This window comes from Lagopus muta, chromosome 15 (assembly GCF_023343835.1).
Source record: "Lagopus muta isolate bLagMut1 chromosome 15, bLagMut1 primary, whole genome shotgun sequence".
In the NCBI taxonomy this organism is placed as follows: Eukaryota; Metazoa; Chordata; class Aves; order Galliformes; family Phasianidae; genus Lagopus; species Lagopus muta.
In genome coordinates, this window is record NC_064447.1 from 15,098,821 (window position 1) to 15,111,717 (window position 12,897).

A 12,897-nucleotide genomic window follows, 5' to 3' on the forward strand; every position below is an offset into this window, starting at 1 on the left:
AATAAAGGCAGTTTTTTAATAAATTATACGCAAATTATTCTGTCATCATTTTGAACATGAAAAAAGCAGATGTTATGACTGCCTGGCACATCACTGAGAAGTACAGCACACATCTTCAGCTACACAGAACTAAATTCTTTCTACAGGTATCTCAACTTCAATTTACAAATGGGCTCTTTCAGTAATGAGAACTAGTAGAACTTCCAATTCTTTATGGAAGGTTGCAAATTACAAGATAAAGCATTGAGCTGCAGTTCGGAAATGGTGGAATAAGCATTTTGAAGTGATAGAAGTACAAGCACAATAGACATAAGCTTGGATGATACTCTACTTAACAATCCTCTAATTGATGCGATGAAGAACATTAGCAATACATCCCTGTTGGGAATTCCTGCATCTCTTCTGACCCACAACAGACTACAGCCTTACATGAATGAGCCTTTTTGAAAAGACTCTGAGAAGTACATTAAGCTCAAGAACAAACAGTAACATAAAATTCAAGCTTACCTAGGTGATATTCAGAGGCTATACGCTCCTCGGAAAACTACAGTATAAAGGGATAGCATTGTACTTTTGCCATTCTCTTAGAAGACTTCAGATGGTTTTTAATTACGCTGCTTACATACAGACTAATACATAAATTTTGCATTTTGTAACTCATCTAGGCTGTAAAATTACACAGCATACAAAGTCAAGTTTATTTTTGTAATTTTTTAAAATTAAAAGTTACTTATTTTCAGATTGAGTCAATAAGTCCAAAAGGGAGGAACTAATCTTCTGCAGTTCTTGCCATTTTAAATAAATACAGATCTTTTAAAAAACAGATTACCCTGTGTTCCCTTTTCCTGCAGTGACTGTCCTCACAGTTCAGACAACCCTGAAAAAGCCATAGGCATGCGCAGACTCCACTCAAGCACTTTGTACACCCTCGTGGGAGAGATCATAGCAAGGCAAAAGACATTAACAAGGCCAAGGGTCAAGTGGAAAATTCACTTGCAAGAAGCAGAATACTTCCTTGAGATAAGAGCAGCTGTATCAGTGGTAGCAATTAGCTTTGGAACTACAATGCACACATTCAATGTTATTTACTTCAGTAATAACAATGTAATTCAGTACGGAAAAAAAAATTGTCCAATTTAGATGATAACATTAACAGGAAAAAAAGAAGGATTTGTAATAGTAGTGTATTTCACTTCTGTAACTTTCCTTGCAGAATAGCCTAAAGTAATAGTTAAAATAGCAAGGTAGATGATTTTTCTGAATTAAAATTCACTATGTTCATGAAACAGAGTCTTCCTAGGCAACCAGAAAGTCATTGACATAAAAAAAAACGAATGAAGTAACTGTGGCATATATCCTCCTTTAATAACAAGGCTAACAATCTAGATCTTTAATTCTATATTTTCTCTTCAACAAAATCAAATCTCTAAAAATTTAGCATATGTTACTAATTTTTGGTTGCCAAGGCTAATAGGACTTCCAACCCCATGGTCCTGTGATACAGTATTTTGAAACTCAACACTACTTTTTAATTTGCTACAGAGAACTCTGATCATGTGAATTCAATTTCAGCTGTGCTCATTAACATTCTTTTAGTACACGAATATTATTATTCAGTGCTTTTATATTGTTTATAAAACTACTGCCATGCATTGTTTATTCTCTAGTGTTTGTAGTACAGCACAGAGTAGTTTCAGAGGGTTGGGTTTTTTTTAACATATGCATTTTGTAACATGTAGATGTATCCTTGATATTTAAGAGCTGCTATAACTGAATAATTTTTTTTCGCCCAGTTTTCTCAAACTAAATTAGGTTAATTTACCAACAGGATGCTGCCAATAGTGCGTTAGCTTTGTCAGGTCAACAGAAGCTACTTCATGGCTGTACGGCAGTTTGTATTGCAGAAGAAAGCACAGTGTTACGTGCAATTTCTTTAAATTGGTGATGTACTTCTCTGAATGAACATTTTAATACTCAAGCTCCTCCTGCTGGCATGTCCACAGAATTACATGGAAAATGACTTTTCCCCTCTGGAGAAAAAAATACCATTAAAACAAAAAGTGAAGAAGTGAAAAATAAGGTCCTCTAAAAGGATGAGATATTCATTTATACCAGTCTGTCTTGACAGGAATACTTGAGATAATAACATGCTTAGGATGAACACTGATGTGTGTAAAATAAAAAACAAAATTGCAAGTAAGTCTTGCAACTTAATGACAGTACTTTCGAAGTAAATTCATCAAATAGGAAATTACAGCTGATTTATCTTAAATATATAAGCAATTTTTTTTTTTTTAATCACCACAGTGGAAATTCTAAGACAAATCATTATGTCATGTAGATTTAAATAAAGCAGTTTATAACCAAGGAATTCGACCTCAATGCATCCAACACAGAAAGACAAACGGAAGCTTAAAATGAATTTCAGCTGTTATTGGCCTGAAACATTCTCATGGAAACAGAGGCTGGATGGTGAAAAAAGGTTTGGAGTATTAAAAAAAGTCATACGTTAGTAAATACACATCCTAAGCCCCTTCTCTTCCACACTACTCCAAAAACCAATGCAAGAACTTGCCATTGAATTATTGCTCATTTCAGCTCTAGCTTTTTACTTTGAAATTAAGATGCTGAATTTCAAATAACACCAGCAAGTTTAACTACTAAATTTGGGAAAAGAATGAACAACCACCCCCCCCCCCCCGAACCCATGGCAATAAACTAGGAAGTAAGGACTACTCTTCCATTTCCATCCAATGTCAATGGATTTAACAATCTCTTTCTGGCCACAGGTCAAATAACCAAGTCTCTGGCACTACATGAGACACTTTTTCAAACCAATGGACTGATATTCTGTGAGCTCTTGGAAAGAGGTACGAGCACATTAAAATGCTCCTGCCAGTACTTCTGGCAAATACAAATGAAGATGAAATACTTGTTTTGAATTTATTTTTGCCAATCTGCATTTGGAATTGAGGAGGAAGGAATAAACGTACCTGTATGCAATTCTTTTTGTTCTGTTACCTTCTTAACCACTAAAGTCTTAACAGGGTTTAATTTTATAGGCTGAGATTGGCAGTCGTGCCAGAACCTGTTCGCCATGCATGAACCTGTTCAGCCATAGGATACTCAAGTACTGAAGGCTCAAGTTCTCTGCATTCTCACCTTGTCTCAGTCTGAAGAAAAAACGCAACCAGCTGAGAATCAATTCCTTCTTCCCACCAGGTCATTGTTTAGAATTTCAGCATTCCTGATTGATCTGCCTCGCATTTGCTTGCACACCAATCCTGTTGCATTGATTTTGTCTAGGTGTCAAGTTCTGCCTGAGGTGCATCTATAGAAAATAGCTTAAAATTACTGCCTTTTTAATCAGCTTCTAGTTTCTTCAGACCCTTTCATTAATGTCTTAACTCTACGTGCATCAAAATGTAAACCCAGCTTTCTGTGTTTTTCTTTACATACATAGCACATGGAACAGCAGTATTCTCTTAGATGGCATCACATAAATACATAAAGAAATGTATTTTCCGTCTCATTTTCAACTCTTGAATAATGGTGGAGAGAGAAGTTTCTTATAAAAATAATATGCATGGAATTGGAATTACTTTTTACCAGTCTGAGATCAGAATAGAGTCTAGTAGTAATAAACGCATCCTGGGAGCACAGTAAAGCTCAGGATCAAGCTGCTTATTCACATGGAAATACATCTCTGGAAACAGCAACAATTGTAGTAGTACCTGATGCACCTCATGAAGAATGGCATTAGCAGGCAGAAAAATCACGTAACTTTCTGTTGACAGTTTCTTGTGGGATTCATGTTTCTGTGCTCATACTATATTAAAGACATTTTTATTAATCAAACAAGAAATAATGCTGATCTGCCAGTACAACATATCTCAGCTCCTTCTGCCAATTACAATCAGCTGTAACATCTGTTCAGTGACTAAGATTGTGATTTAAAATAATTTTATATACTTTAGTAACATCTACTAATCTGGTTAATACTTTTTTTCCAGTTGCTGAAGCATAAAACAAATTGGAGGCATGTTCTTGTCATTATTCCTGACTTCGCAGAAATTAAATTTAGCTATGAATGAGAAACATGATCTACACTTATTAATATGAAAGACTGTGTTTGGAAGTTTAAATAGTCAGCTATTATCAGAAGAGATATAAAAACATGGATAAAATTGTTCCCCTACAACATGATATTGAAATTTCCGAAGATACCACTACAACAAAGATGTCAGGTTAAATACTGAACAACAGCTCCCTTAGAGTTTAGGTCTGGATTGTCCAAGAAATTAAAAACATCAGTTCTAGTATTAGAAAGGAGCAAGATGATGGAGAATTTTTATCTTGGAGCAGTTTCATTTTGCAAGCAGCAGGAGAAAAGACTTCTTGTAAGATGCCTATACAGCACATGCCTATGGTTACCCTTGGCAATGTTACAGTACATGGCCAAAGACCAACAGGCTATGCTGATACAACGAAAAGACTATTTATGCTCTTGATAGGTGATATAACAACTTGACTGCAGTAACAAAATCTATACATGAAGCATTTCTTCCTTTTAGACATACAGCTGCCCTGTGCCTTGAGAAACGTGGGCACAGGAAATTGCTGGAGTCATGGAATCACCAAGGTTAGCAAAGACCTACAAGATCATCCAGTCCAACATCCACCAATCACCAATAGTTCACTAATCCACATCCTTCAACGCAATGTCTGAACATTCCTTGAACACCTCCAGGCTTAGTGACTCCACCACCTCCCTGGGCAGTCCATTCCAGTACCCGACCACTCTTTCAGAAAAGCAGTATTTCCTAATACCCAGCCTGAATCTCCCCTGGTGCAACTTGAGGCCATTCCCTCTTATCCTGCCACTATTTACACAGTAGAAAAGGCCGACCCCAAGCTCACTACAGCCTCCCTTCAGGTAGCTATAGAGAGTGATAAGGTCACCCGAGCCCTCTCCAGAAGGAATAATCCCAGCTCACTCAAGTAAGGTCGGTGCTCCAGATCCTTTACCAGCTTTGCTGGCCTTCTCTAGACACGCTCCAGGACTTTGATATCTTACTTGCAGCGAGCAGCCCAAAAAACTGAATGCAGTACTTGAGGTGTGGCCTCACCAGTCCTTAGGATTGAGATGTATTTGACTCAGCTGTAGAAGTGAAAACATGATAAAATATTCACTCTGCCTGACAATGTAAACCAGTCCCATTTAATTTTCATGCGGTCATGCCTAGCTATTCTCAACAGCTAGTGCTTTGGGATTTGTCTTCTTCATCTTTAGAAGTCTTCTACTGAAAGACTTTAAAAGAAGTAAGGCATTCAGAGTGGTTCAGTATATTTATGACTTACCCAGAAACTGTAATAAGACTAATAAATTAAGTCTCTTATAAAGAATTTATGAGTTCTTACAGCTTCAAATCAAGTTCTAGAAAAGAGATTTGAGACATGGATTAATAAGAAAGATTCTTCTGCTCATTATGCAGTTGCAAAATTAACAATTTTATGCAAGGTGTTTATGAGGCACAGATTTCTAACATTTTCTACAGGGAACAGCAATTTCTGCAGACCCACACATTAGGGGCTCTTTTTCCCAATATATCAAGAACTTTACTGAACACTTAAGTATGACTGCATTATACTTAAATCTGAAAGTAAATTTTCACAGTGCCCCAGAATAATCAATTGCTGAGGCACTGTGTCATTAATCATATGAAGATCTGAAGAAAAATTACTCTGGTATGCTCCTGGAGACAGTGATTTCTGCATAGACATCAATAGTTCAGGTCATTTTACATTTTTTGAAGTGATCTGTATCTAATTTTGATCTAATTCATACCTACAGAAAAAGGTATTTGGCTGCTTCTGAAGCACTCCCAAGAATATTCTTAAAAAATTAGCAACAAGTACTTTCATTATTGATATTTCAATGGGGACAAGTGATACGACATGCAAGTATAGACAAGCATATACACAAATGGACAATAATTACACCAAGTTGTTCTAGAATTCTTCTACTAACTATCCATGGATTCTGCTATTATCGCAGCAGTGCAAAATATAATAAGGTACATCATAAAAATAGCATCTGAAATACAACCGAATTCAGTGGGCCCTGTTTCACAGAATCACAGAATTGTAGGGGTTGGAAGGGACCTCCAGAGATCATCGAGTCCAACCCCCCTGCCAAAGCAGGTTCCCTACACCAGGTAGCACAGGTAGGCATCCAGGCAGGTCTTGAACATCTCCAGAGAAGGAGACTCCACCACCTCCCTGGGCAGCCTGTTCCAGTGCTCCGTCACCCTCACTGTAAAGAAGTTCTTGCGCATGTTTGTGCAGAACTTCCTATGCTCCAGTTTCTGGCCATTTCCCCTTGTCCTGTCTCCACTCACCACTGAAAAGAGTCCGGCCTCGCCATTCTGCCCCCCACACCTTAGATATTTATAGACCTGGATCAGGTTTAGAGCTGAAAGATTAACAAAGCCAAGAAAAAAGGCTACCACGTGATGTTTTGAATTTCCACTGGTGGCCTGTGGCTAATTCATGCTATTCTTGCATAAAGGACAACTGAAATATTTTTCAACATGTCTTCAAAATGAGGAAAAGAAATATCCCACCTCCTTCTGAAAAGTTAAGCATAAACAAACTGGTTATGGTCTGGATTAAAGCCAAATACATATGCAAGTATAAGGATATCTCCCTCATGAAGACTATTTGCCTTGTCTATTTGAATGGATGCATCCATTTTTCCATTACAGTGTTGCACAGAAATGAGAATGAAGAAGCAATGGAAGACTGCAATGCAAGACGTATAAACAGGTTTTTCTAAACCACATTTTCTCAAGTATTCATTACCCCTTCCTGCGCAAAGAGAAAGGAATAAAGCTTATACTTCCATCTCTCAGCAAATTCTCTTCAAAATATTTTCATCTTTGAAACAGTAACTAAACATAATCTTGGTTTTATACCCCTTACAGAATACTTTGTTTTCTTGAAACTGAGTGCAGAATATTTGCTACACCAGACGTCTGCATACCAACATCCTATGTGGAGTTGAATCTTTATCCCCCCCGGGTTTATTTTCAAACAAAAGATGAAATACCTTCTGCATAACAGACAGTAAAAATTCTGTGTCTACCCTAAGCCTCATATTTTGCTGTTATTTCACCTACCACAGCCATTTCCAATTAAAAAAAACAAACAAATTGCCATTACTTACATGAAATGGCTTGCTTGCTGTGTGCACAAAAGTCACGCATTCTTTCCTACTGTCGTCTTTTTTACTAACATACATTCCCTCCATTCATTCCAACCTGGTTCAAGCTCTCTCACCTCCGTTATTCTAGCTCTACTCATTCATTCTCTATTCCCCACATTCTCCAGTTTTATTTTCTTTATCAATTCACATCAACAGCCACAACACCCTACTGCCCAATACTTTCCCAACTATTTTGTTTGCTGATAATTATGCTTGCTGCTTCTCTCAAACTCTTGTGCTCAGTTGATACTATCTAGCAGATTCAAACCTAAACCTCTGTTGTCCGTAAGACAATCCTTCCTACAGCTCCCCATCTAAATCAATTCACTCCAGCTTTAAAAATCTACACATCAACTCATCTCTTTCAAATAAATTCATTTATCTAACTCATATTTCAGTTTGCTTTAATTTCACATTTTCTTTATTGTAATATAGGCTTCGGTTCCCTGTTGACTCAAGTTTTCAACCACATTGATCTCATTCAGAAAACCTGCTGAGTCTTTCATATCTTTTATTCTATCGCCCAAAATAAACTTTGTGAAAGCTACTAGTTTAAGGCAATTTCAGTACTCTTCTGCAGGCTGTAAACTCCACTTCAAAGTTCCTGCTAGAAAAGTCACTGCAGTTAACAGAACTGCTCCTCTGTCTATATGCACTGTTTTCAAATTAAACAGGAACATAAATGCTGAGCTGTGCACTCTAACATGCTATGAAAATGACACCTGCTTGTACATAGAAATCTGCATTTGGTTTCTATACGTCATTAATTATATTAACCAGTGTTAATAGAAGCATATTGATACACAATGCCTACAAGAAACATACATGAATTCTATGATATATAGAATAACTTACACATAAGTATCTAACAGCATGAAAAGCAATCACATGACAGGAAGAAGTGTATTTTATTTGCTCTTAATTTCACTTTGGAATATCATGCCACTTTATCAACACAGATAAAAAGTAAGTAAATTTGCAGACCTTAAGTCTGAACCAACTAAGAGGATGCAGAACAGTTACTTACCACGTGGAAAAGCACAGCAGATTTGCAACAAATGCTACCTGATAAAGACCTGACTGACTTTTTCAGTGACTATTCAAGTTTTGAGTTTCCAATACGTTAGAGCCAGGATCAAAGTTCTATTTCACACAATCTGTGAAGTCCCGGAAAATTCAGATTGTTAAATTTCAATCTATTTATGGAAGGTGTTGCCATGGATTTTTTTTTTTTTTTTAAAGATATGAGATTTTTACTTCAACGATCATCAGCACTTGGCATCACAGTTCTGCTGAAAGATAAATGCTGCATAATGTGTCTACATGGTTTTATGAGTAGATCAATCAATTAACATGGCAATAAATTAGCTTCATTACCATGTTTCAGGTATTAGGAGATGCTTTACCAATTAAAATTCACATACTTAAGCAAATGCTAGTCCCATTTTCTTCAAGTAAATTATATACCTCTTTATCAAAGTACATGCTTACTGTTACAGAGCATAAAAGATTTGCTGAAGCGATACTGAACTCAGTGCCAAGCTGGTAATGCAGGCTGTCACTTCAAAGGATGCAATCAAGTGAAAATTTGCCCACTGGCAAAAGTTTAGGACCTATAAGATGAACAGTCATTTATGCTGTTAGAAGCCACATGTAGGTGCAACAGCTTTTACAGATATTCCATCATCAACTCATTTTTTGAAAAATTAATTTGTTCAGAATTGCATTTAAGATTTCCTTACATCCCACTGACATTGTTTGCAGTGCTTCAGGGTTAGATCACAGTTTGATGATCTTTTTATGTGAAGACATTAGCGTCTGTGTATTCAAAAATCTTATTTAAAATACTATTCCACAAATGTTTCTGTGAAGAGATTTAAGTTCATCCTTCAACAGTGCCTGTGTCTGCTGTATAATAAACTATATCCTGTGGAGAGAATCTATTGAATGAAATATTAACTGATAGGCAGCATATTTCGAAAGTAATTTTGAAAATGTGAATACAGACATTTGCATTGACAAAGCAATAAGGCCAACTAAGTGGCACTATTCTTATTTGAATTATTGTTTCTATTATTTAAGAAAAAGCTCTAGAGAAATAATACACAGACGTTTGTTAAAAGAATCCTCTTGTCATGTCAGGATATGAAGGAATATTCGAGAACCTGCTATAATTCACTGCTTCAATGAGAATTATGAAATTGACGAAAACAATTCCAAAAAGAAAAGGTAGTGCCCTTGAATGCAACCTGTGGTATGGCAGGAATAGCCATTGTATTTCCTAATCTAATAGTCTCTGGTTTGAATTATTGTTCACTTATATCTTACTTTAATACTCATTTTGTCAACATCTTTATGATCCTCTGAAATGCTAAGCTAACAATAGCTAAGCTAACAAATGCTAAGCTAACAATAATGCTAAGCTAACAATAAACTACTCTGTGTACATTTGAAAACAAAAAACATAATTTATTACAAACCTTGAAATTGAACATGTTGAGGAGGAAAATCTAGCCTTGACCAACATGTTACTCTGCTTTACTGCTTGTGTGGAATGAACAAAAGATAACATAGGAGCTTAAATAGTACCTGTTACATTTCTGTTCAGACATTATCAATTTCTTTTCCTGCTGCACATGTAAAACAGCTGATTATTAAATGAAGTTGATGAGGAATTATTTCACTACATCTCAGAACTGTATAGAATAATCTTAAAATGAAATATAATGGGACAGGAAGAAAAATAATTTGAGTTAAAAATTCAATTGCAAATGTATTCTGAATTTGCCAGCATGAAAAACAATTTTAAGATGACTGAACAAAAAGCTGTACATGGGCCCATTGACTAAAATCACTCAAAATCATTTCCATCTTTATAGAATCAAACTGAGGGCTATAAAGTGAGTTCATAAGAAGGTGAGATATTTGACTCTACAGACATCATTGTGCCATTTCTGACAACCTCAAGGTGCCTCCTAAAATTGATCCTGATTCTTCAGAACCAGAAAAAACTTAAAATACAAAAGCTACAAAATAAAACTTAGCATTCCTCCATTTACCTATGCATCTTTTAATAAATACAGCTTTCTTGAAATTAACCTTAAACTTGAAAATCTAAAACTCTTCTGCATAAGACCATGCAAGCACTCCATTTAAGTATGCTCCCTTTCACTGAAATGTTTTCAAACTTAAATGGATCTTGATTTTGAAAACCAGCCTAACCACAGAGGCACAGAGCCTGTGTCACGGTTGTATGATTTTTTGTTATCGGCATTCCACATCATAACATCATGTAGAGCACACCATGAGTTAAAGAGATAATGCTCCAGTTCTGCGGATTTTGATTTTTTCCAGGCACCTTTCACTGCTCCATTTCCATTTTCTGTTCAGAGGGAAAGATAAAACTGCTCACAATTCACAAGGCAGCCCCTTCTGCTGCTCGTCTCTGCAGTGCGTGCTCCCTAGCTGTCTCGCCCTTAGCTTTAAGAGTAGGGACTTTGCTTTTGGATACTCTCCCTCATTTTATCTGATTTATTAGCTTCAATTTAAATTATACGGGATCATATTGTGTTATTGCACATTCTGATATCATGTTTAGTAAATTAGTTTTCTCCATTAGCTTGTTGCCACTGTTTTGTTTTCAAGCCCATATCCCTGCCTTTTCTCCCCCTTTTCACCCTTCCTCCTCCCCCAGGGCGAGGGTCCGTGGGTCTCCATGCCCCATTAGTCATGGAACAGAGCCAAACTGGACCTGAAACCATTCACAGCCTGTACAGACTTGTGAAGAGCAAACTTACTACAATGCCTTACTATGAATAGATTTAGCACACAGCATACAGAAAATCTATTAGCAAAACTTAATGTCACTTGCAAAAGCAAATTTGCATGAATATCAGTTTTTAAAAGTGCTCTACATAGTTCTTTACAGTATTTGTAAATCATATGTTTATAGCAAAACAAAGGTTTAATGAACGATATCCCAATGTGACTGATTATCAAAGGGTTTGCTTTCAGGTTATTAGCAGACAAGACTGTGTTAAATTATTTCTGGACACATTCAAAGTTAACACCAGTGAAGTCAGAACATACACTATCAAAGTTCACCTAGAAAGAATGCAAGAGCTCGACTTTTTAATTTGGTAAGAACACACTAACAGTGATCCACCCTCATTCCTCAAAACTGAACACAAAAACACAAAACCCACAAAAGCAAATCAAAACACAAATTTTAAAGCCCAAAGAGAAAAAAACTGAAAACATGCACTTTTTGAAAAATCTGCATCAATGCATATTCTTCATGTTGAAAGATTTACACAGTGATTTTGTTCAAAACTGCAAATAAAGAAAAGTTAGCATATACATCATACATTCCTTTAAGTATAACAGAAGCATTTATAATTTGAGCAGATGCTGTGTATCAGAAAAAATAAGTAACACTGTTTTGAAGATTTGGGAGATGTTGGAAGTATATTTTAAATTGTGCTGAAAAAGGCTAAGTATTTTCTTGAATACTTGACAGATACTTACACAAAAAAGGGCATCAGCTGAATTAGAGTCTCTTTTTTGGGATTGGCTGCAAATTCTGGCACAACTTGAATAACTTTGTTCATTACATTCCTTAGGTAATTTTGCAGCTGTTTGCGACGCTCTTCTACAAATTTTGCATCCTAAAAATAGAAATAACAATGTAAGCAGTGCAAGTAATTTTTTTTAATTTTCAATTCTATTGTATCAATAATAATTGCTCTAATAAGCATCCAATTTAATCTTTTGATGATCCATGCACATTCTGTTTAAAGAAATATGTTGGTGATTTCTAAAAACATGCAAACAAGGAAAGAACACCTCGACCCTGCACTTGAATAAAGACAGTCACATCCAACCTAGCAAAAACCCGTGTCACAAAAACAACCACTGATACTGACTTCTCTCCTTGGCAGAATGTCTCTTCTGTGAGCCAAAATTCTTTTTCCAATAGTAAATCTGCAAAAATCATCAGGTGCTGCAGGCATTGCGATCACCTGGTTTCAATGTCACAGTAAGGTCTTTGGAAACAAAGTCAAAATCACAATTAGCTGCAGTTCTCAAAAGAAGAGTATTTTGTAGGATGCCTGTTCAGCTTGCATTATGTGCGTAAGAAATATGATTGAAACCATTCTGTGCTTCTTGCAAAAATAAAAAGACAACTGAATAATACAGCACTGTAAATACAGTTGACATGCCACCAGAGAATTTCAGTATATTAAAAAGATCAAGTCACGCAGGGGATACAGATTTGAAGATTACTCCTTCCTTGGAAAAACAGACTAATTCATCATCGAATCAGGGATGCTCCTTTGAATTCAGGACAATCACTACAGAGTTTCTAGAACCCTTACTAACATTTTGTTCTTGTATCTCATTAGAAGTTGGCAGTCATGGCAATACTTTTATGAGATAGAGAGAATGAGAAAAGATTCTGAATGGCATTTCCCAAAGTAGACCTTCAAATTCAGAGTTACAAAATCCACCATGTTAACTGAAGCATATTTGCAAATATTGGCAACAAAGACATTCTAAAAAAGCATAAGCTTATTTTCACCTTCAACACTTTCTCTTGACTTTTGTTTGCAGATGAATATTTAACAGCC

The 12,897-nt window shown here is 36.1% G+C and overlaps 1 protein-coding gene across 3 annotated transcripts in view; it reads right to left on the reverse strand.

Annotated features, from left to right (window-relative positions):
- Window positions 1–12,897, reverse strand: part of SNX29 (sorting nexin 29) — a 77,435-nt gene that overhangs the window by 1,534 nt on the left and 63,004 nt on the right. Inside the window, exons 20-22 of one of the 3 annotated variants that reach the window (XM_048962336.1) lie at window positions 11,795–11,934; window positions 3,163–3,331; window positions 4–2,030 (exon numbers count right to left, since the gene is read on the reverse strand). In XM_048962336.1, coding sequence (XP_048818293.1) covers window positions 3,310–3,331; window positions 11,795–11,934 — 162 coding nt within the window. In that variant the 3' untranslated portion in view covers window positions 4–2,030; window positions 3,163–3,309. Of the gene's footprint in view, window positions 1–3; window positions 2,031–3,162; window positions 3,332–11,794; window positions 11,935–12,897 lie in introns of those variants that run through there. The other 2 variants (XM_048962337.1, XM_048962338.1) reach the window with 2 other exon arrangements.